The 25,769-nt window shown below is 49.1% G+C and overlaps 1 protein-coding gene across 1 annotated transcript in view; it reads left to right on the top strand.

The window, feature by feature from the left end:
* Nucleotides 1-20,385, top strand: part of LOC141222893 (uncharacterized) — an 85,910-nt gene extending 65,525 nt beyond the window's left edge. Inside the window, exon 5 of the mRNA XM_073666726.1 lies at nt 18,917-20,385. Within this exon, the coding sequence (XP_073522827.1) occupies nt 18,917-19,950 (1,034 nt within the window). The 3' untranslated portion in view covers nt 19,951-20,385. The remainder of the gene's footprint in view (nt 1-18,916) is intronic.
* Nucleotides 20,386-25,769: the final 5,384 nt, after the last annotated feature.

The raw sequence follows: 25,769 nt of genomic DNA, 5'->3' as shown, positions 1-25,769 counted from the left end.
GCTAGATGCAGTTAAAAATTTGTAAGTAGATACTCTCGTTGGATGCTGAGAAAGCATTCCATAGAGTCTCCTGGCACGCCATATATGATTCTCTTAAAAAGCTTGGGGTAGGGGTCTAGGGGACCCTTTTATAGCCAAAATCACGGCCCTGTATCACAATACGTCACCTAGGCTGAAGATAAATGGAACTGTAGCACCGAGGGCTCGGTTGCTACAGACGTATTGCACCTCACCCAGAGGTGTGATATCTCACTCTCAGATAAGGATGGAGTGTGGATCAGGACCCGACACCTGCATGCATTACACCACATTGCCGTGGGGCAGGGCGACCAATATGCCCCTGAGATGGGCACGACAGTCCCTGTCCCTGGCTGGAGTGGGGGGAGGGAACACTGAGGAAGGGGAACCCTGCAGTGCAGGAGCAGGGAGGAAGCAGTTCCTGGGTGCATTGAGAAGGGAGTATAAAAGGTGGGCACCATCTTAGTTCAGTGCAGAGAAGTCTGAGCAGAAGTGGCAGGGAGCAGGGGCTCTGCATGAGCTCTGCTCCGGAGGCGGGCCTAGTAACAGAGGCCCAGGCCTGCAAGAGGGAGAAGGAAGGAAGAGGAGCGGAGAAGGCTCCAGGAACGAGGAATGAAGGGATCCCAGGGGTGCGGACGGGCGAGTCGCCACCGCACGCCCGAATCCACCTGCGTGGAGGGGTCAGGCCAAAGGGGGAGACCGGTCCCCGAACTAGTGGAGGCAGGAAACGACCCTCAGCTAGAAACCGGAGGCTCTGACATTTTATGTGGCGCAGCCCCTTGCTCCACCCGCTAGGAAGGCACCACATAGGGTCAGGGAAACTGGCGCCAAGTTTACCAAGAGGAGGCCCGAGGCAGCCGGACAGAAGTGTTGGTAAGAAAGGCCAGACAAAGGACACACAAAGGGGGTCCTGTGAAGCGCTCCAAAGTTATCTGGGAGTTGTCTGAGCCCCTCACCTGGTGAGCACAGTACGACGTGGGCAGCCGTTACCTGCAGACGTGGTCTGGATAATAAGAACTGTGAGTAAAGGCCCTGAACTGCATCACTGACTCCGTGTCGTTACTGCTGCTGCCCTGCACCATCACCCCCATCCTCCGCATACACTGCCCTGAGGCTATACTCCTCCCGTGGGGAGTTATGCTACGCTCTGCTGCACCCACAACACCAGCCTTAGCGGTCTGCCCTGTAGCGGCGGTTCACTCTGACCGCAATCCACGGGTGGCGTAGTCGGACATTTAAACATCAAAACCACATAAATAGTTCCGCCACTGGTTTGACCGCCCTGAGCCACGGAACCGGATCGCCGCCACGAAGACTACAACCACCAGCATCCACCAAAAAGGGTCCGGCTCCGGGTGTCCCAAGGCCCAGGGGGTGCGTCAGAACATTTTCATCACCTTTCACAATCACCAATGGGACAAGGCAGGGATGTCCTCTGTCCCCTCTCTTATACATCCTAGTGACGGAGCACCTGCTCTCATCAATTCGCCATAACCCCAATATTAGGTGGATTGAGGTGGGAGGCACCGAGTACAAGTGCTCTCTATTTGCTGATGATGTCCTAGTATGTATCACTCAATCACATATATCCATCCCTGCTGTTATGGCTGAAATAGATCACTTTGTTACATGGTAAAATTTTAAAATCAATGCAGCGAAGTCTGAGGCCCTCGATGTCTCCCTCCCTAAATCCATATAGGATTCCATCCAGTCCAACTTTCCCTTTGCCTGGCCCTCACAGGGTATCAAATACTTAGGAATTCCTATTCATAGAGACCTCTCCCATCTATGTTATCTTAATTTTGGGCCCTTTATTGAACAATTCCATACAGACCACGGTTGGCAAGTTGGAACTGTGAGATTCACTACGTGCACCACTGGTGTTTTGTGGAAAAGCACATGTAAGATTCTGCAACAGTCTCTGCTGATACTCCTGCATGCGTGCATCCCTTTCTATGGCAGGAATAATTTCTGCAAATTTACTTTTGTACCGGGGATCTAACAGTGTGGCAACCCAGTAGTCAGGATTATTTCTAATTCTCACAATTCGAGGGTCATGTTGCAGGTAGTGCAGCAAGAAGGCACTCATGTGTGTTGCGCATCCAGGAGCACCAAGTCCCTGTTGTGTTGGTGGCGAGGTAACAATCATGCTTCCTTCCTCTGTCCTCTCCCCCCAACCTCGCACAACAGAAATGTGATCAAGGTCTCCCTCATCTGATGAGTTTTCCATCAGTTCGTCCTCCACTTCTTCCTGGGCTCCTGCACCTTCCTCACTAGTTTGGCTGCTACCATGCGCCCTGGTAAAATCATCTCCCCCACCCTCACATGCCTGCCGCCTTGGTGCTGCCGACCGTCTGGACCTTGCAGATGTTAGCCCTTCCGCATACAACTCCTCCTCCTCTACTTCCTCCACCTCCTCTTGTGCCACTGTAGCACCCTGAGGATTCGGCTGCTACAGGAGTATTGCACCTCAACCCAGAGGTGTGATATTCCACTCCCGGGTAAGGATGGAGTGTGGATCTGAGCTCAGTCAGCTGCATGCACTACACACATCCCATTTCCGAGGAACAGGCCGACGGTACTCCCACTTAGAAATGTGCAGGTACGACCGAGTCTGTTCCTGGCTGGAGTGGGAGGGGGGTGGTACATCCCATGTAGTGTAGGGGCAGATAGGGGGAGCAGTCTGGGTAGTGTTAGGAGCTCATTGGGTGCTGGTCACCTGAGCTCACACATAGAGGGATATATAAGGTGGGCACCAACTAGAATCAGGGTCAGTTGTAGAGAACAAGTCAGTTGGAGAGGAGCCTGTCTGATGCAGAGAACAAATCAGCAGAGAGAAGGAAACAGCAGCCCTGGAGAGAGAGTGGAGCAGAGAAAGACCCAGAGGGGGAAGACTGAAGGGACCCAAGAACCCAAATTAGAGCACCGGGTGAGGAGTCAGCAAAAGGGTACCGGAACCCAAACTGGTGGGGGCAGAAAGCACACCCCAGCCAGAGACCGGAGACCGTGGGCAGCGTCTGCCACGGTCACCCATCACATCCACCCCGAAGGCACACCACATGAAGGGTCAGGGAACCCAGGGCCAAGGGTGTCCCAACAGAAGGCCCGAGGGAGCTGGACCTAGGTGGATCACTGGTGGGGACGGCTGAAGAAAGGACAGAGGGAGAGCTCAGGGCCACGCTCCGGACTTGTTTGGGGGTTGGCTGGATCCAGGACCTGGTGGACGCAGCACGGCTCGGGTGGTCACTCGCAGCTGGAGTGACCAGTACAACATCTGCAGTAAGTAAACACCCTTAACTGCACTACCCGACTCTGTCTTCATTGCCGTCTGCACTGCACCACCACAACCCCCATCCTCTGCACCTGTCCCCCCTGAGGCTATACCCCTCCCGTTGGGGGTTATCTCATCAAGCTGCGCACCCACCATCAGCCTCAGCGGACCCTGCTGCAGCGGCGGCCACAGTGACCGCATCACAACGGGTGGCGTAGTCGACACAAAAGAACTTTAGTAACATCTGTAGAACTGCCACATCACACTGAGCTTGACGCCCTGGGCACGGGACCGGGTCACAGCCGCTCGGAGACTACAACCCCCCATCTGATCCGGTGCCGGGTATTCCCCTCAAAAAGGAATATGTCCCAGGGGGCGCGTCACCACCACCTGACTCCGAATTCTGTTTAACATGTGCTCCAGCATGTAAATCACCGGAATAGTCATGCTGATAATGGCATCGTCAGCACTAAACATCTTCGTCGCCATTTCAAAACTGTGCAGAAGGGTGCATAGGTCCCTGATCTGAGACCACTCCTCCAGCGTGATTTGCCCCACCTCTGAATCTCGTTGGCCCAGGCTATACGTCAGAATGTATTGCACCAGGGCTTGTCGGTGCTGCCACAGTCGCTGCAACATGTGCAGAGTTGAATTCCACCGGGTAGGCACATCGCATTTTAGACGGTGAAGTGGCAGGCCCAACGACTTCTGTAGAGATGTAAGTCGCTGAGCTGCGGGATGCGAACGGCGGAAGTGAGCACACAGCGACCGTGCCCTCTGCAGAAGGCCATCTAGTCTGGGATAGTGGGCTAAAAATTGCTGGACAACCAGGTTCAACACGTGAGCCATACAAGGCACGTGTGTGACATTGCCCCGGCGAAGGGCCGCACCCAGGTTTGCAGCATTGTCGCACACGGCCTTCCCTGGTTTCAGGTCCAGTGGAGACAACCATTCATGAAATTGGTTCTCCAGAGCTGACCACAACTCCTCAGCTGTGTGACTCACATTTCCCAGACATTTCAATGTAAAAACCGCCTGATGACGTTGAGCCCTACTGCCAGCATAGTAAGGAGGTGTGCAGGATCCCTTCTGCGCAGTTAGAAAGCTTGTGGCATGACCAGACAGGCTTTGGGTGCAGGTGGAAGACCGAGAGGAGGTTGAGGAGGCAGAAGCAGTGGAGGAAAAATGACATAAAGAGGATTGACGCACAACTCGTGGGGACGGCAAGACTTGGACAGCAGCCCCTTGTCCTGCTGTCACCATAGTTACCCAGTGCCCAGTCAGCGACATGTAACGCCCCTGTCCATGCCTACTCGTCCAAGTGTCTGTGGTGAAATGCACCCTGTCACACACAGAGTTTCTCAAAGAAGCGGTGATGTTGTGTGCGACATGCTGGTGGAGCGCAGGCACACCTTTCTTTGAGAAGTAGTGCCGACTGGGCATCTGGTACTGGGGCACTGCGACGGACATAAGGTCTCGAAAATCCTCTGTGTCCACCAGGCGGAAAGGCAGCATTTCTGTAGCCAAGAGCTTGCAGATGGTGAAATTCAACCTCTTAGCTTTCTCATGGCTAGGAGGAAATGGTCTTTTACTTGTCCACATCTGAGGGACCGAGGGCTGGCTATTGTGCTTAGACGGGGTTGATAAGGGTGTCCCCGGCAAACTGCCGGTCTGTGAGGAAGATGCAGGCGGACATGTTAGGTTGCCTTGATCCAAAGGTGGTGCTATCGATGTCGGACAGCGCTCAAGACCAGCTGGTGTTACCACCTCCAAAGAAAATGATGACCTGCCAATCACGCTGACTGTTGCGGGTAAAGAGGTGGCAGGTCTGCGCCCCAAAACAGGTGTGACTGCTGTCCCCCCAGTCACAGAGGATGAAGAGGCCGCGGATGCACAAGATATGGCAGACGGTGGTTGGCCCGGCCGGCTAGACCGCATTGCAGCACACTGAGCTTTCCACTGCAACTTATGCTTCATGTCCATGTGCCGGTTCATGCATGAAGTACTCAAACTATGTATTTTTTGGCCTCTACTTAGCTTTTGCTGACAAATGTTACAGATAACACGAGTTGGGTCATCTTTATCGATCTGAAAAAATGCCCAGGCTATGCAAGGCTTAGCACCCATGCGACCTGAAGAGCCACCACGACTTGTGGTGAGAGGCAGAGTTGTGTTTGAGGATGCAGTTGTTGACGTGCTTCCAGTACTACGTCTCTGTCCAGGAAGGCGCAACCTGACCTCGTCGTCACTAGCATCTTCCTCCACCTCCTCTGCTGACCTCATCTCTTGGCTGACTGTGGGTTGACAGTAAGTGGGATCTCCGACCTCATCATCATCACCCTGTGCGTTATCACACCCGTCGTCCTCAGAGCCAACCTGTTCCTGCCCTGACAAAAAACTAAAGTTGTCGCTCCAATCAGGTATTTGAGTCTTATCATCGTCTTCCTCATTGTCTCCACCAACAGGAGTTACAGTTTGGGAATGAGGGTCTACATTATGGTCAGAACCTTCTGCGTCTGGTCCTGGATCCGACTCATAAAGATTCTGGGCATCAGTGCAGATCATTTCCTCGTCTGGATTCACAGAAGCGCTGGAGTCGACCTCTGATTCCCAGGCTATAGTATGAGTAAACAGCTCTGCAGACTCAACCATCTGTTCTACCTCATACTCAGACGGGCAGCTGGAGATTTGGGAGCTGTGAGGAAGCAAGTGCGATTTGGGTGACACCTTTGAGGACTGGAGTATTTGTGATGTTGAAGTTGATGTGGAGGAGAGCCCACTTAAAGGAGCACTTGATATCCGTTGAAGCACCTGCTGTTTTTGTGCCTCATCTGGAATTTGTAGCGATTGGCGTGGCCGTAAGAAAGGGATCTTATCACATTGTCCGCTAAAAGAAGTAGACATTTTAGTTTGGCTGGAAGATGGTCTTTCTTCTGCACCTACCCCACGGACACAACCTTTTTTCCCCTTCCCAACACGCCTATTCCCCTTTCCACCAGCAGCAGGCCTTTTTCCACTCATTTTGGTGGTTAACTAATTCACAACTCTGGAGTTGTTTGCACAAAAAAACAATGGATGGTAACCGAGCAGAGCTGAGTGGCCAAACTGTGGTATTAGGCCAAAACTATTGGCTGGGTTAGATGCAGAAATTTTTTTTATTCAATTTGCAACCTGATGGAGGTCAGTATGGATGGACTAATAGACCAAGTCCCACACACTGCTAGAAGCCCAAATATTTTTTCAGAGCTAGATGCAGAAAAAAATTATTTTTAATTTGCAACCTGATGGAGGTCAGTATAGATGGACTAATAGACCAAGTCCCACACACCGCTAGAAGCCCAAATATTTTTTCAGAGCTAGATGCAGAAAAAAATTATATTCAATTTGCAACCTGCTGGACGTCAGTATAGAAGGACTAATAGAACAAGTCCCACACACTGCTAGAAGCCCAAATATTTTTTCAGAGCTAAATGAAGAAGAAAATTTTTTTATTCAATTTGCAACCTGATGGAGGTCAGTATAGATGGACTAATAGACCAAGTCCCACACACTGCTAGAAGCCCAAATATTTTTTCAGAGCTAGATGCAGAAAAAAATTATTTTTAATTTGCAACCTGATGGAGGTCAGTATAGATGGACTAATAGACCAAGTCCCACACACCGCTAGAAGCCCAAATATTTTTTCAGAGCTAGATGCAGAAAATTTTTTTATTCAATTTGCAACCTGATGGAGGTCAGTATAGATGGACTAATAGACCAAGTCCCACACACTGCTAGAAGCCCAAATATTTTTTCAGAGCTAGATGCAGAAAAAAATTATTTTTAATTTGCAACCTGATGGAGGTCAGTATAGATGGACTAATAGACCAAGTCCCACACGCTGCTAGAAGCCCAAATATTTTTTCAGAGATAAATGAAGAAAAAAAATATTTTTAATTTGCAACCTGATGGAGGTCAGTATAGATGGACTAATAGACCAAGTCCCACACACTGCTAGAAGCCCAAATATTTTTTCAGAGCTAGATGCAGAAAAAAATTATTTTTAATTTGCAACCTGATGGAGGTCAGTATAGATGGACTAATAGACCAAGTCCCACACACCGCTAGAAGCCCAAATATTTTTTCAGAGCTAGATGCAGAAAAAAAATTATATTCAGTTTGCAACCTGATGGAGGTCAGTATAGATGGACTAATAGAATGATGCTATGCCCAAAAGATTTTACTTCACTAGGTGCAGTAAAAAAATTGGTATTCTATACACAGGTGGTATATCTTGCAACACAGATAGGCTACTCCACTGACTAACACACTCTGCAATAGGCCAAAAAGGATTAGCTTTGCTAGATTCAGCCAAATGCTGTGAAAAAAACTTGCACAGCACTGGCACAGACCTGCCTGGCAAAAACTGATAGGAACTGATGTAACCTAGTCCTGAAAAGGACTCCAATTACAATTAGTCTTTACTCCCACAATCTATCTATTTAAGAGCACAGACCTGCCTGATAAAAGTCGTAGGAAATGCTGTAACCTAGTCCTTAAAAGGACTGCAATCACAACTATTCCCTACTCCCAAGCTATCTGTATATTTGTGCGAAAATTGGATTGAAATTAACAAGGTATAGCGCACACAGCAACAGCGGTGCCGTCTAACACGCAGCTGCAGCAGTGAGAAAATGGTGGCGACGGGGAAAATGGCTTGGTCTTATAGGGCAAGGACATGTGACATACACTGCCAATCACACATGCCCTTGCTTGTGTGAAAAAAAGCACTTCGCTCCGTGTGTGCGCTGCTGATAGGCTGACAGATTGCACCTCCCCACTGCAAATGCGGGAAAGAGAAAAAAAAATGGAGATCTTCATTGTTCCTGCAGAGATCCATCCCCTGCCCCTCCCCCCGCCCCGCTGTACACTCAAATTGCGCATTAACATTAATTTTCATCATTACTGAGAAAAAATCCAGTTATGATTTTGGTGCACGAACAGTTATCGAACATAACCTCGAACAGCCGAATTTTTCTCAAATTGTTCGTGTTCGCCGACCGGCTCGAACACCGCCCAAAACAGCTCGAATTTGAGATTGGCGAACAGTTCGAGTAGAACAACGCTCATCTCTAGTCGAGATGGAGGCAAGGGTTCCACGGCCTGTACAGAGTTCTGGTTGATGGTGAACAATTTGGCTAGCGTGGCATACTGGGGCAGGTGTACTTCTCTCTCCCCGATATTTATGATGCGAACGGGCACCCTCCCATGGCGTACATCGACCACCCCCCGTGCTGTCAGAATCGTGGGCCTACTGTCTGAGTAGACGGGTTCTATCATTGCTTGGTAGTCTCTACCTCTTAGACCAATAGCTGCCCGGCACCAAATCATCATCTCACTTTTTGGGGGCATGGCAATAGGGAACGGGTCACACATTCTCACGCTACCTATCTCACCACCAGATAGTTCCACCTGTTGCCGCTTCATCAGTGCCCGGATCTCTTTTTGGAGCACACGCTGCTGGCCGGAACTGGCGTTCTTGGCAACCTACTGTAAAATGAGAATCACCTCTGCAAGACAATTTTCAATCACATTAGTTCCCAAGGTTATTCTAGGGTGACTCTCATGACGGTCTATGTCCACTATAATCAGTCCTTGTGCCGCCAGTTCGACTTTACCGATCTTAATGGTCACCTCTTTGAATCCCACCTGTGGCACGGGCTGACCATTGCTGGCGATGATACTCAGGTCGTCATCTGGGTAGCGGGTTATGTCCGAGTCATTCCAGTACTGCTTAAAGAGCACGTACGGGATGGTGGTCACCTGTGACCCAGTGTCTAGTAGGGCACTCATAGGAATGTCATCCAGTACCACAGGCAAGATTGGACGTCCCCCTACGTATTTATCACGCCAGTTTGATGGGCCTGATGGTCTTGTGCCTGGGGGTTGGCCCTCTACCCCAGGTTGTGCCCGTTTAAATGAAGTACCTTGCCACATGTCCGGGTTGATTGCAGCGGCGGCAGATGGGTCGTCCGTCCTCGTTGTATCTGTCGCTGGGTCTTCCTCTGGCCGGTGGGGTCCTCCTCAGTCGGCGCCACGGGACATCCTCCGGTCCGGATGCCAGCTGGATCTTTCCTGGAGAAGAGACCTGTAAAGACTGCACAGTTCTGGTTAGCGGGGCAAAGCTCTTAGTCAGCTCTTGGACCTGATGGTGCAGGTCTGTAGCCGGGTCACTGTCTAAAGCCTGCGCATCAGCTCCCACAGGCCCTGCAGACAAGGGCGCCGTCTCCTGGTGGTAAGTGATAGCAGGGCGCCTGTGGGTCACAGCGCCACCTGGTGCTGGTTCTCGGAGCACCCGGATGGCTCTGTCCTTGAACTGTGCAAAGTCCAGGTCAGGGTCCTGTAAGGCCATTGCCCGCAACTGGGTTCGGTGGGCATTGCACAGTAGACCCTCAATAAATTGTTCAGTCAACAGCTTATCTTCATTTCCCACGCTGTCAGGGTCTGCCTGCTTAATGGCTCTCAGGGCCTCTTGTAGGTTTAAAGCATAGTCTCTTATACTCTCATGTGCCCGCTGTTTGCACCCATAAAATCTTAGTTTTATCTCAGCTGAGGTGCGGGTGTCAAACGTGTCTTTCAGCCGGGCTAGTATCTCTCTGACAGTCCTCTTCCTCCCAGGTGGCCAGGACTTTACCTCCCTTTGGGCTGCCCCGATTAATTGGGCCACCAGGATGCTCACTTTTTGCTCTTCTGTGAGGGGGTACACCTGGAAGAGGCTATCCAGTCTTTCTCTAAAGTCATTTAGGGTATGTGACTCCCCTGAGTACTGGGGTAGCCAGGTTGCCCCCGGGATATAGGGCATGGTGAATGGCATGACTGCTGCAGTGGTTGTGCTGGCGGTGGCTGTGGCAGTGGAGCTCCCCTCGGTGTCCGGCATCCTCCTCCCCCCTAGTGGAACGTGGCCTACCTTGCGATGCTCTTCTTCCATAGGCCGCGGCTCCGCAGTCGATCGTCGGGGTCGAGGACCTGGCGTCGCGCTCCGATGACGTCAGCGTCGCTCTTCCTCCCTTCCAGGACCTTGCGCAGCGTCACTGTGTGGGGCGGAGCGTGGGGCGGAGCTTCAGATCTCGCGCGCTTTCGGCGTCCACGCCCCTCTTCTTCCTGTGCGGCGTCCCGAAGATGGCGTCCGAAGGCGGGAAGCAGCTGCAGATGGCGGGAAGAAGGCAGAAGACGGCGGGAAACGGTCCAAGATGGCGTCTGATGGCGGGAATCGGCTCCGGATGGCGGGAAACGACTCCGGACGGCGGGAAACTTCACCACAGGTAAGTTCAAAAGTCTTTTTCAGGCACGCAGTACCCGGTGGTTGTGGGCACGAAATCCTGCCGACTACGCCAAAGTTGACGCGCCCCCTGGGCCTGTGCTGTGCAGGGGAACCCGGAACCGGGCCTGTTGTAGAATGCTGGGGGTTGTAGTCTCCGTGTGGCGGTGACCCGGTCCGTACCCAGGGTGGTCAAACCAGTGGCAGTCTATTTGTATTCTAATTGTCCGACTACGCCACCCGTGGATTGGACCGCCGCTGCGCTGCAGACCGCTGAGGCTGATGTTGTTTGCGCAGCCGAGTATGGGATAACTCCCCTCGGGAGAAGTATTGCCTCAGGGCAGCTAATGTGAGAGATGATGGGAGTGATGGTGTGAGGGTCCCAGTGCTAATGGTGCTGGTGCGGCAAGGAATCACAGAGACGTGTGGTGCGGTTCAGGGTCTTTACTGATGGTACAAGGCAGACCCTCCCGGGAGTACTGGCTAGCATAAGGGGCCTGGTCAGTCTGCGAGCAAGCAGGAGTTCCCCTGGCCAGGTGGAGTTGTAGGCCTCCCCGTTTATCTGCACTCTTCCTGGCTACCTTGCTGTCAGCGGTTACAAGTAGCCCACGTCCCTGAGTGTACCGTATGGTGCTCACCCGTATGGCTGGTGACTTGGGGCCTTCTGTTAGCCTCCGCTCCTGGATGGCGGTGCTGGTCCCTTCTTTGTGACTGAGCCTCCGAGCTTCTATGGCCAGAGGACCTGGAATCCCCTGCCGGCTGGTTTCTGCTGCTGGTTATATATCAGTCCCCACAGCCTCGGACTCCTGGGTCCGGTTTTAGTAACTTCAGCCAGGGCGAGCTATATCTCTGCTCACAGCCCCTGGTCTTCTGCTTCTCCTCCTACAGAGCTCCTGTTCTCACTTTCCCTCTCCAGGCTCTGACTACTCTAATCCCGCCCCAGACCCAGTTTTATAAGGGCAGATTGCTCCCCTCCCAGGTCTGGGTGGGCCGTGTTGCATGTTTAGGGCTCCTGACCAGAGAAACCTCCCACTTGCTCTCAGACATAATATCTCTATTACTGTGGTAACCAGACCCCTGGGGTGCCACAAGTGCATTTACTGAACATACATTTCAGTAGGCCAACATTTCGGATTTTAAAAACATTTTTCAAGCTGTTATAAAGTATTCTAATTTACTGAGATAATGACTTTTGTGTTTTCATTGACTGTAAGCCATAACCATCAACATTAACAGAAATAAACACTTGAAATAGATCACTCTGTTTGTAATGACTCTATATAATATATGAGTTTCACTTTTTGTATTGAAGAACTGAAATAAATTAAGTCTTTGATGATATTCTAATTTTGTGACAAGCACCTGTATATGTAACATAATATTACATGGTGCACTTTCTTGTCCTTTACATATCAGGTTCTAAACATAACAGGACGCTATATAATAAAGAACGGAGCCATACATAGCTAGAGAGGGTGCTACATAATAAGGGACAGTGCCATACATACCTAGAGAGGATGCTACGTAATAAGTGACAGCGCCATGCATAGCTAGAGAGGGTACTACGTAATAAGGGAAGGCGCCACAAATAGCTAGAGAGGGTGCTACGTAATAAGGGAAGGCGCCCTACATAGCTAGAGAGGATGCTACGTAATAAGGGACAGCACTATACATAGCTAGAAAGGATGTTACGTAATAAGGGACGACGCCATACATAGCTAGAGAGGTTGCTACGTAATAAGGGACAGTGCCATACATACTTAGAGAGGATACTACGTAATAAGGGACAGTGCCATACATACCTAGAGAGGATGCTACGTCATAAGGGACGGCACCATCCATAGCTAGAGAGGGTGCTACATAATAAGTGACAGCGCCATACATACCTAGAGAGGGTGCTGCGTAATAAGAGAAGGCGCCATACATAGCTAGAGAGGGTGCTATGTAATAAAAGAAGGCACCATACATAGCTAGAGAGGGTACTATGTAATAAGGGACGGCGCCATACATAGAGTGAATGCTACGTAATATGTATCAGCACCATACATACCTAGAAAAGATGCTACGTAATAAGTGACAGCGCCATACATAGCTAGAGAGGGTGCTACGTTATAAGGGAAGGCGCCATACATAGCTAGAGAGGGTACTATGTAATAAGGGACGGCGCCATACATAGTTAGAGAGGATGTTACGTAATAAGGGACGGCACCATACATTGCTAGAGAGGATGCTATGTAATAAGGGAAGGCACCATACATAGCTAGAGAGGGTGCTACGTAATAAGTGACAGCGCCATACATACCTAGAGAGGATGCTACGTAATAAGGGATGGCGCCATACATAGCTAAAAAGGATTTTAAGTAATAAGTGACAGCGCCAAACATACGTAGAGAGGATGCTACATAATAAGGGATGGCGCCATACATAACTAGAGAGGGTGCTACGTAATAAGTGACAGCGCCAAACATAAGTAGAGAGGATGCTACATAATAAGGGATGGCGCCGTACATAACTAGAGATGATGCTACGTAATAAGGGAAGGCGCCCTACATAGCTAGAGAGGATGCTACGTAGTAAGGGACAGCACCATACATACCTAGAGAGGATGTTACGTAATAAAGGAAGGCACCATACATAGCTAGAGAAGATGCTACGTAATAAGAGACAGTGCCAAACATACCTAGAGAGGGTGCTACGTAATAAGGGATGGCGCCATTCATAGCTAGAGAGGGTGCTACGTAATAAGGGAAGGCACCATACACATCTAGAGAGAGTTCTACCTAATAAGGGACGGCGCCCTAGATAGCTAGAGAGGATGCTACATAAAAACGGGCAGCATCATACATAGCTAGAAAGGATGTTATGTAATAAGGGATGGCACCATACATAGCTAAAGAGGGTGCTACGTAATAAGGGATGGCACCATTCATAGCCAGAGAGGATGGTATGTAATAAGGCACAGCGCCATATTTATTACTCATTCTTATCTATGGGAATAACAGATGGACAGAACTGGAGAGGTGAGGACTCTGGAAATGTCTGTAGTGAGATTTATTAATGTGTCTCTCCATAACCAGAGATTAATCACGGGGCCTCCACCTCACCCCCTGATAAATGAGGACATCAATGACCAGAAGATCCTAGAACTCGCCTACAAGATGATTGAGCTGCTGACTGGAGAGGTGACACTGCTGGGAATGCTGGGACATTATACAGTAACGCTATGGAGGGATCGGGGGGATGATGGTATCATTGTATGTGTCAGGTTCCTATAAGGTGTCAGGATGTCGCCATCTATTTCTCCATGGAAGAGTGGGAGTATTTAGAAGGACACAAAGATCTGTACAAGGACGTTATGATGGAGGTTCCCCAGCCCCTCACATCACCAGGTAATAGATAGGACTAAATACACACGGCCTATAATTATCTGTATGTAAAGAATGAATTCAGTCCCTGTATGTGTTTCTTCCAGATCTATCCAGTAAGAGGACAACACGAGACAGATGTCCCCGTCCTCTTCTTCCACAGGACTGTAAACAAGAAGACCCCAATGTTCCTCAGGATCATCAGGTAGATGGAGAGAAGGTGTCATGAGATCTCACCTATGATGTGTAGACAGCTGTGAAGGTCTTGTGTTCAGTCTTGTTTTATCCACCAGTATTATATGTTTTATACTTGTGTAATGAGAACGGTGGAGATGACAGGATTAGAGCTGATCATAGATGTGATCTCTCCATCTGTCTATGACTTTTACAATATTTGTTTCAGGGTGAAGATCTGACCCATATTAATACTACAGAGACATATGTGAGGGGTGATGAGCGGTGTAAAGAGGAGATTCCTACATATGACTACCCAGGTGAGTAGTGACCACTAAATGCAGAGAAGTCACAGATTCTTCTCAGTCACCGGCTGTGGCTGCTTTATCGGTGGTGTAGTCCGGCCGTATCACAATCGTATGATCACCATTTTGCCTCTAGACCACAACATTCTCCTCCACCCAAAACTGTTCAAATGATTTTGGCCATTGAAAACCCTTTTCTATAGAACTTATGACTTGGAGGATCCACCTACTCCCTGTGATTAGAAGACGCTGACCATTACCTCCTCAGATCTGTAAACTAGAAAACCAGATGACAACGTACGTAGAATGTACAGACAGTTTAGAAAATCACTTGAAGAAAATATTATGATGGGCCTGTAAGAGAAAGCGGAGGGTAATGATGCTGTTGGCTTCCTAGATCCCTGATATGTTATTGGATGAATCTACCTTCTCTCCCTTCTGTGCTGCTGAATGTCCTCATATGGTCCCTACGAGACCAGGTCCAGTTTTAATGACCAAACTTCACTTTTATGATTGATAACATTAAATGTGCAGTGAGGGCCAAGCGTGAATTTCTGTACAATAACAACAGAGTTTCCCTTTTGTCCTGATTTTTCAATTTCTTTTAAAACCGACTGACTTCATACAGGATCGCGATTAACTATGCAAAAAACATTACACCTGTGTGTGATATACAGGTGCTTCTCAATAAATTAGAATATCATCAAAAAGTTAATTTATTTCAGTTCTTCAAAAAAGTGAAACTCATATATTATATAGAGTCATTACAAACAGAGTGATATATTTCAAGTGTTTATTTCTGTTAATGTTGATGATTATGGCTTATAGCCAATGAAAACACGAAAGTCATTATCTCAGTAAATAAGAATACTTTATAACAGCTTGAAAAATGATTTTAAAATCCGAAATGATGTCCTACCGAAATGTATGTTTAGTAAATGCACTCAATACTTGGTCGGGGCTCCTTTTGCATCAATTACTGCATCAATGCGGCGTGGCATGGAGGCGATCAGCCTGTGGCTGCTGCGGTGTTATGGAAGCCCAGGTTGCTTTGATAGCAGCCTTCACCTCGTCTGCATTGTTGGGTCTGGTGTCTCTCATCCTCCTCTTGACAATACCCCATAGATTCTCTATTGGGTTAAGGTCAGGCGAGTTGCTGGCCAATCAAGCACATTGATACTGTTGTTTTTAAACCAGGTATTGGTACTTTTGGCAGTGTGGACAGGGGCCAAGTCCTGCTGCAGAATGAAATTTCCATCTCCAAAAAACTTGTCGGCAGAGGGAATCATAAAGTGCTGTAAAATGTCCTGGTAGACGGCTGCGCTGACTTTGGTGTTGATAAAACACAGTGGACCTACACCAGCAGATGACATGGCTCTCCAAACCATCACGGATTGTGGAAACTTCACACTAGACCTCAAGCAGCTTGGATTGTGTGCCTCTCCATTCTTCCTCCAGACTCTGGGACCTTGATTTCCAAATGAAATGCAAAATTGACTTTCATCTGAAAACAACACCTTGGACCACTGAGCATCAGTCCAGGTCTTCTTCTCCTTGGCCCAGGTAAGACGCTTCTGGCATTGTCTGTTGGTTATGACTGGCTTTACACAAGGAATGCGACACTTGTAACACATGTCCTGGATACGTCTGTGTGTGGTGGCTCTTGAAGCAATGACTCCAGCAGCAGTCCACTTCTTGTGAATCTCCCCCCAAATTTTTGAATGGCCTTTTCTTAACAATCCTTTCAAGGCCGCAGTTAACCCGGTCGCTTGTGCACCTTTTTCTACCACACTTTTTCCTTCCACTCAACTTTCCATTAATATGCTTGGATACAGCACTCTGTGAACAGCCAGCTTCTTTAGCAATGACCTTTTGTGGCTTACCCTCCTTGAGGAGTGTGTCAATGACTGAATTCTAAACATCTGTCAAGTCAGCAGTCTTCCTCATGATTGTAGAGCCTACTGAAACAGACTAAGGGACCTTTTTAAACGCATAGGAAGCCTTTGGAGGTGTTTTTTGTTAATTATTCTAATTTACTGAGATAATGACTTTTGTGTTTTCATTGGCTGTGAGCCATAATCATCAACATTAACAGAAATAACACGTGAAATAGATCACTCTGTTTGTAATGACTATATAATATGAGTTTCACTTTTTTTAAGAACTGAAATAAATTAACTTTTTGATGATATTCTAATTTATTGAGAAGCACCTGTATCTCTAAGCTGTGCGAGGCTGATAGCTGTAATATTTACACCTGCATGAATGTGTTGGTATGACTCGAGCCCTGGTATGTTGGATTCACTTCACGTCATAAATTCCATTATGTTTTCAATCCTAAGGAATTCAGATTACTGCGCAATCTCTCCTGAAATGGGGGCACTAATACTTCTCCACTCTTCTGATCAGGTTGTAGCTCCAATGGTCCACCATAAATAAGTGTAAGTCCGCTTTAATGTTGGAGTTCTCCCCTCATACATATGTTCTTGTTGGCGATGTAACATATTTTTTATGTCTTTTTTTCCAGGTTCATTCTGTATGATAGTTTGATTGTGGTGGGATCGGCCGGCCTCACTTATGTGAATCTGTAACTCCCTGGTAGTCTTTCAAAAAAGGTCTCCATTACCTCTTCCCAATGCCCGAGGTCTAAATTTAAGACACCTCAGCTCTGCACTAATAGAAAAAGTTCATTTAAAATGTCTAATATTTCTTCTTGAAACTCATCTGATCTGAAAATATTGGCACTTAGCGATAATTTAGATTGCCAAGAACCCCATGCTCTAATTACCCCCGAGAGGTTTCACCACTATTTACTCTTTTTTTTTTATAAAGAAGCCTGTTCAGCTTGATTTCTTCAGTAGATGTGTTATGGTCTATAGTCACAGTTTTGCCCATCACCCCTTTAACTTCTTTAAAGGAAATCTCTCATCCCCTGGGAGATGTGAGACCTCTAATATGGGCATACAGGTTATAGAAAAGTAAATCTATACATACCTGTATGGCCCATAGTAGAGGTCTGCTTGCAGTGAAATTGAGTTTTATAAAATCTGTCTTCACATGCTTAGCGTCCCCCGGACACCAAGAAATCCCCGCCTATCTCTTTAGTTAGCCCAGAAATCCCCACCTATCTGCTTATGTAGCATGTCCCCCTGCACATGAGCGTTGCGACTGCGGAGCAGTGCAGAGACAAACGGACCGGGAGGAAACAAAGCGCTCCTGATGTGAGCGTCGCATTGCGCATGCGTGGGAAATGAGTTAAACCAGTGCACGTCACAGGTCCCTGTGATGTGCAGGGGAGGTGGGGAACATGCTAAATAAGCAGATAGGCGGGGACTTCTTGGCATCCGGGGGACGCCAAGCATGTGATAACGGATTTTATAAAACTCCATTTCGCTGCAAGCAGACCTCTACTATGGGCCATACAGGCATGTATAGATCTAGTTTTCTATAACCTGTATGCCCATACTATAGGTCTCAAACTCCCAGGGGGTGGCAGATTCTCTTTAACCCCTCTACATGGATCTGGACTTACACAGAGGCCCGTAGGCTTGGGCCACTGTGTTACCAGCTGTTCTGTGGTGTGAGATGGGAAGAATAGTCTGGTATTCGGGTCAGAACCAGGAGGGCAGAGAAAATACAAAATCAGAAGAAACGAGTAGTCAGTAAACGGGCCGAGGTCACAACAGAAACAAATACACAAGCCGAGAGCTGAGCACAGAGGACTGAACCAGAGGAGGACAAGGCTGGATCTGGCAGCTTCCAGCAATATGCTTCCAGCTTTAGTAGGGTGCGGTGCTTTCCAATTCTCTGAAGGAGGGAGCAGATTACTCCAGCTGGACAGCACACACACCCATACTACCAGACTGGATGGTACTACAGGTCCCAGCAACCCTAATCTTAATGGCTAGACAGAGCCTGCGCCGCCAGAGCTTCTGGTTCCGACGTCTCCTCCATCACCAGCGCCGCCTGCAGGATGAATAAGGCTCCTGGTGACAGAAGCAGACATTGCAGGAGCAGATCCCAGAGAAAATGGGACCCACCATTTGCAGAAACCTTGATATGACAAAATGAAAGAAAACCAGAGCAGTAGAAATCCCCATAAAGTGACTCCATCTTGGAAATTATAACCTTCAGGGAATTAATCTATAGGAGTAGTGACTATTTTGACTCCACAGGCACTTTCCCTAAATTAGCACGCAGTGGATGTTGGAGAGTGAAAATTGCAAAAATGCCATTTTATTACCCAACACACAGTGCCCAGATAAATTAAGTGGGTTCTTCTCACTATAGTGATGCCAAATACATGAATGCTAAATGTGGTTTGGGCACAGTCTTTTAGACTGTGAACTGTAATTGACTTGGTGAATAATTCTTTTTTTTTTTTTTTTACGTAGCTTGCCATTTTTACAGACACTTTAAGTAAAAATGTTAAAAAAATGTAAGAATATATTTATTCAAAAATAATACTTAATTTTATTCTTGGCAGATGACTGTACCAGGAGATCAGAAGGACAACTGACATCTTCAATTTTTAAATCACATGAGATTGAGATCCAACAAGATGCAATTGAAGTGAATGCCATTACTCCAGATATACCATCATCCCTTCACAGCAAAGATCAATCATCTAATCCTTTGAAACAGGTCCTGTCTTCTGATTCATTAGCGACTACTAAGGAAAATCAAAGTTACAAAATAAGCATTAAAAAACGAACTGCTCCTAAAGCAAAGAAGCCATTTTCACGTTCAGAATATAAAAATACTCTTCTTAAACAAGAAAAAATTCGCAGATCAGATCTTGCGAGGCAGAGAAATCACACAGGGGAGAAGACATTTTCCTGTTTAGAATGTGGGAAATGTTTTAACCATAAATCAGTTTTGATTAATCACCAGAGAACTCACACAGGGGAGAAGCCTTTTTCCTGTTTAGAATGTGGGAATGGTTTTAACTACAAATCAGAGCTTGTTATACATCAGAGAATCCACACAGGGGAGATGCCTTATTCATGTTCAGAATGTGGGAAATGTTTTAACCATAAATCAGTTTTGATTAATCACCAGAGAACTCACACAGGGGAGAAGCCTTTTTCCTGTTCAGAATGTGGGAAATGTTTTAACCATAAATTGGTTTTGGTTAATCACCAGAGAACTCACACAGGGGAGAAACATTTTTCCTGTTCAGAATGTGGAAAATGTTTTAACCGGAAATCGGGGCTTTATAATCATCAGAGAACCCACACAGGGGAGAAACCTTTTTCCTGTTCAGAATGTGGGAAATGTTTTAACTATAAATCGGTTATGGTTAATCATCAGAGAATCCACACAGGGAAGAAGCCTTTCTCATGCTCAGAATGTGGAAAATGTTTTACACACATGACTAGTTTTATCAGACATCAGAGAACCCACACAGGGGAGAAACCTTTTTCCTGTTCAGAATGTGGGAAATGTTTTGTGAAGAAATCATCACTTCTTAGTCACCAAAGAATTCACACAGAGGAGAAGCCTTTTTCATGTTCTTAATGTGGGTGATGTTTTACATGGAAATCAATTCTTAGGGTATGTGCACACGATGCAGAAATGAAGCAGAAAATTTCTGCATCATTTCTGCATCTCCCTGGCAGAAAAAACGCATGCAGATTGTGCATGTGACGCGCCCCTGGGCCTGTGTCGCGCTGCGTTGCGCACGCGGGAGCTTACCCGGAGCCGGATCTCTTGAGGGTTGTAGTCTCGTGGCGGTGACCCGGTCCGTGCCCAGGGAGTCAAACTGAGCGGCGATGTACTAGCAGTAGATGGTTGGTGACTACGCCACCCGTTGAATGCAGCTATGGAGCTGCCGCTGCGGGGCAGACCGCTGAGGCCGGTGGAAGGATGGTGCAGCGTGGATGGTATAACCCCCAACGGGAGGGGTATGGCCTCAGGGCAGCCGACGTGGATGATGGGGGTAGCAGGAACCACTCAGAGACGGTGCGGTGTAGTTCAGGGTCTTTACTGGTGACAAAGATAGACCCTCCCGGAGTACTTGCTAGTGATAGGGGCCTGGTCAGTCCTTGAGCAGATGGGATTTCCCCTGGCCAGGCGGAGTTGTAGGCCTTCCCAACTAACTGTACTCTTCTGGCTACCTTGCTAGAGGCGGGAATAAGTAGCCCACGTCCCTGAGTGTACCGTGTGGTGCTCACCCTTATGGCCGGTGACTCGGGGCCTTCTAATGGCTTCCGCTCCACGATGGCGGTGCTGGTCCCACGCGTGTGACCGTGCCTTCGGGCTTCTGGGCCAGAGGACCTGAAATCCTCTGCCGGACGGTTTCTGCTGCTGGGTAGGAGTTAGTCCCCACAGCCTCGGACTCCGGGTCCGGTTAGAAATCTTCTCAGTCAGGGCGAGCTCTGTAGCTGCCAGCCCCTGACTCGTTGTAACACTGCTCCCCACAGAGCTCCTGATGTTTCTTGCTATGCTGCTTCTCTTCTCTACTCTTGTTCTGTCTTCTTTCTCACTCACTCTGCCTCAGCCCCGGGTTTATATAGGGGAAGTCCTTCCCCTCCCAAGACTGGGCAGGAGGTGTAGCATGCACAGGATCCCTGACCAAAGGACCTCCCACCTGCTCTCAGACGTAATATCTCTATCACTGTGGCAACCAGACCCCTGGGGTGTCACATTCCCCCCTAGTGAAATTTAGTACTCCGGGACTAAACATATTTTTTTAGAAAAACATAACAAGGTATAGCAATAACAATACAACAAGAAAAACACATAAGATGGTTACGGCGTGTCCGCAACCGGGTGCAGTTTTGAAAAGCAAGGTGTCCATTTCACCAAAACAGGGAGACGTAACCAGGTAGGGGCCTGTCCTGCCCCGAGTCCTTAACAGTCTTTAGTCCATCCTGGGTTACGCTCCAACTATGTACAAGGATTCCCGGTAAATCCACCAAGGACTCCTAAAAAGAACTAGAAACACAAAATTATACACAAGCAACTATAAACAAGTAAACATTATAAGATAGCTTAAACATTTAGATCCTCCAACGTGCGGGTAGCTGGCCTCTAGTGGCCCTAGTGGACCTACGGAGCTGACTGTCTGGCCCTGAACTACAGGGTGTAGGAGCTGTCAAGGGTAAACTGGGCAGCTGTCTATGGGCCCTCTGGCTCACTAGGGGTATGGCAGGCTCACTATAAGCAGAGGGTTGACTTTCCGGGTCTGCTTGTGTAGAGTCTTCTGCCTCCTGGACCAGCTGTTCTTCCAGCTCTACCGGTTGCTCCGTAGGTTCTTGGGATGATGGTTGGAGGAAGGTGAGTACGGGTACCACAACTGCACCATTGACTTGAGTCCAAGACCGAGGGAAGTCCCCGAGCACGGTACTAACCATATCTTCCCTTTCCTCTACGGGTCGATGGTCTTCTTGTTCCTCTTCAGGGTTTCTCAGTTGTTCGGGACACTTCTTCAGGTGGTCCCGGGATACAATGGCTGTGGTTTCCCCTCCGTCTTTACTGATGGTACAGACCTTCGGGTTTTCGTGGCTTGAGGGCAGTACGGTGTAAGGGGCCTTCTCCCACTGGTCGTCCAACTTGTGGAGCCGTCTCTTCCTCTTCAAGACCTGCTCTCCGGGTACCAGGGGAACAGCGGGAGCATACTGGTTATAAGTTTTCTCTTGTCTTTCCCTAGCCTGACAGAGACTTCGCTCCACGCTCTCCTGTACTCTCCGGTACTGCTGCTGCCTCTCTGTGTCCCAGTCTGTTTCTGGTGAAGTGTCCTCGGGTGTCAGGACTCCCATTTCCAGGTCAACAGGTAACTTACCAGGTCTTGCCCTCATTAGGTAAGCCGGGGTACAGTTGGTGGAACCTACCGGGATGTGGTTGTATAGGTCCACCAGATCGGGCAACTTTTCAGGCCACAGACTGCGTTCTTCCAGGGGCAACATTTTTAGAAGATCCATTACCACCTGGTTCATTTTTTCACAAAGTCCATTAGTCTGCGGATGGTAGGGTGTCGTCCTTATCTTCCGGCAGCCATACAGATTGCAGAATTCCTGGAAGACCTCCGCTTCAAAGGCAGGTCCCTGGTCCGTCAGTACTTGGTCCGGGTACCCGTGTGGACGGCAAAAGTGCTGCTGGAAGGCTCTAGCTGCTGTTTGAGCCATTAAGTCCTTGACGGGGACGACAACCAGAAACCGGGAGTAATGATCCACGATGGTTAACGCGTAGACGTAGCCACTTCTGCTTGGGGTCAGTTTTACATGATCCAAGGCTACCAGTTCCAACGGTTGCCGGGTGACGATGGACTGCAGGGGAGTCTTCTGGCTGGCGCGGTCCTTCCTTCTCAGGTTGCACGGGCCACAGTCTCTGCACCACTTCTCAATGGTTCCCCTCATGCCTACCCAGTGGAACCGCTCGCGCAGCAGGAACTCCAGCTTCTTCCACCCGAAGTGTCCAGCTCCGTCGTGGTATGCCTCCATCACCATGGCTGCGTCTCTTCGTGGCACCACTACTTGCCAGAGTAATTCATGCGTCCGGGAGTTAACCATTCTGCGGCACAACTTCCCTTTGTAAAGGAACAGTCGACTCTTCTCTGCCCATAGTTGTTTGGCTTCCTCCGGAGCGTCTGGTTCAAGGCGAGCCTCCAGCCGAGTCAGCATCTCCTTCACCAGTCGGACGGCAGGGTCGCTGTCTTGCGTTTCCGCCCAGTTGTAGTGAGGTAAGGGGTTCAACGTAGCAGCCTGCTTACTCCTTACCCGGTGGGAATACTGGATAGTCCCATGACGGTGGAACGCAGGGAGTTCAATCTCTTCCAGTCCCTCCGGATCTTCTCCTTCGTCCGGCAGGTTGGGCATCCTGGACAGGGCGTCCGCGTTAGTATTGGAGCGCCCTGCCCGGTATTTGATTATGAACTCGTAGTTGGACAGACGGGCCATCCACCTCTGCTCCAGGGCACCGAGTCTTGCCGTGTCCAGGTGTGTCAACGGGTTGTTATCCGTGTACACGGTGAACCGGGAAGAAGCAAGGTAATGCTTAAAGCGCTCAGTGACTGCCCATACCACGGCCAGGAACTCTAGCTTGAATGAGCTATAATTCTCGGGGTTCCTTTCAGTGGGTCGCAGTTTTCGGCTGGCGTAGGCGATTACTCGTTCTTTCCCCTGCTGGATCTGGGACAGTACGGCTCCTAGCCCGATGTTACTGGCGTCGGTGTAGAGGATGAAGGGCTGGCTATAATCCGGGTACGCCAAGATTTCATCCCCCGTGAGGGCCATCTTCAGCTGGCGGAAGGACTCTTCTTCTAGCTCTTCCCATTTGAAGGGCGGCTTCTGGTTCTTGGCCTTCCGGGACTGGCCTATCAGGAGGTCCTGCATAGGCGCTGCCTTTTTGGTGAAACCGGGAATAAACCTTCGGTAGTAGCCTACCAACCCGAGGAACTGCCGCACTTCTTTTACGCTGGAGGGGCTTGGCCATCCCTTAATTGCGGTGATCTTATCGGGGTCGGGAGCCACTCCGTCAGCGCTCACCACGTGTCCCAGGTACTGCACCTTTGGTTTCAGGAGGTGACACTTGGAGGGTTTCACCTTTAGGCCGTAACTCGCCAGAGCTTCGAACACCTCCGCCAGGTGTTTCAGGTGGTCCTCATAAGTTTTGGAGTATACAATGACATCGTCCAGGTACAACAGGACCATCTCGAAGTTTCTGTGGCCCAGACAGCACTCCATTAATCGTTGGAAGGTTCCTGGGGCGTTGCAGAGTCCGAACGGCATGCAGGTGAACTCGCTAAGTCCCATCGGGGTGGTGAATGCGGTCTTCTCCCGGTCCGCCTCTGCTACAGGAACCTGCCAGTACCCGCTAGTGAGATCCAAGGTAGAGAAGAAGTTAGCAGACCTTAAAGCAGCCAATGACTCCTCTATCCTTGGTAAGGGGTACGCATCCTTGTGTGTGATACGGTTGATTTTCCGGTAATCTACACACATCCTCATGGTGTTGTCTTTCTTTTTGACTAAAACTAGCGGGGCTGCCCAGGGGCTACAGCTATCCCGGATTACCCCAGCCTCCTTCATGTCTCTAAGCATCCCCTTGGCGTGTTGGTAATGTGCAGGGGGTACGGGTCGATACCTCTCTTTTATGGGAGGATGATCTCCCGTGGGGATGCGGTGTTCTACCCCCTTGACTCGCCCGAAGTCTAACGGGTGTTTACTAAACACTCTCTCATACTCTTGAACCACCCGGTAGACTCCCTGTTTCTGGTGGGAGGGAGTGGAGTCAGTTCCCAAGTGTAGTTGCTGACACCAATCCTCCATTACTTTCTTAGAGCCGTTACCTTCCTCCGGGTGAGATGGAGGCAAGGGTTCCACAGACTGTATAGAGTTTTGGTTGATGGTATATAATTTTGCTAGCGTGGCATACCGGGGCAGGTACACTTCCCTCTCCCCGATATTGATTATGCGAACGGGCACCCTCCCATGGCGTACATTGACCACCCCCCGTGCTGTCAAAATGGTGGGCCTACTGTCTGAGTAAACTGGTTCTACCATTGCCTGGTAATCTCTACCTCTCGGACCAATAGCTGCCCGGCACCAAATCATCATTTCACTTTTTGGGGGCATGGCAATAGGGAAAGGGTCACACATTCTTACGCTACCAATCTCACCGCCGGAGAGTTCCACCTGTTGCCGTCGCATCAGTGCCCGGATCTCTTTCTGGAGCACTCGCTGCTCGCCGGAGCTGGCGTTCTTGGCAACCTGCTGTAGAAGGAAAATCACTTCTGCAAGACAATTCTCAATTACATTAGTTCCTAGAGTTATTTTTGGGTGGCTCTCATGTTTGTCAATGTCTACAATGATCAGTCCCTGTGCTGCCAGTTCGACTCTACCGATTTTGATGGTCACCTCTTTAAATCCGATTTGTGGCACGGGCTGGCCATTGCTGGCGATGATACTCAAGTCGTCGTCAGGGTAGCGGGTAATATCCGAGTCATTCCAGTACTGCTTAAAGAGCACGTACGGGATGGTGGTGACCTGTGACCCGGTGTCCAGTAGGGCACTCATGGGAATGCCATCCAGTACCACAGGCAAGACTGGACGTCCTCCCACATATCTGTCGCGCCAGTTCGATGGGCCTGGTGATCTTTTTCCTGGGGGTTGGCCCTCTACCCCAGGTTGTGCCCGTTTAAAGAACAGTACCTTTCCATATGTCCGGGTTGATTGCAGCGGCGGCAGATGGGTCGTCCGTCCTCGCTGTATCGGTCACTGGGTCTTCCTCTGGCCGGTGGGGTCCTCCTTGGTCGACGCCACGGGATGTCCTCCGGTCCGGATGCCAGCTGGATCTTCCCTGGGGTGGAAACCTGTAAAGACTGCACAGTTCGGGTTAGC

This window comes from Phyllobates terribilis, unplaced genomic scaffold (assembly GCF_046119375.1).
Source record: "Phyllobates terribilis strain yellow unplaced genomic scaffold, ASM4611937v1 Scaffold_364__1_contigs__length_1914224, whole genome shotgun sequence".
NCBI lineage: Eukaryota > Metazoa > Chordata > Amphibia > Anura > Dendrobatidae > Phyllobates > Phyllobates terribilis.
This window is presented reverse-complemented; position numbering and strand designations above follow the sequence as displayed.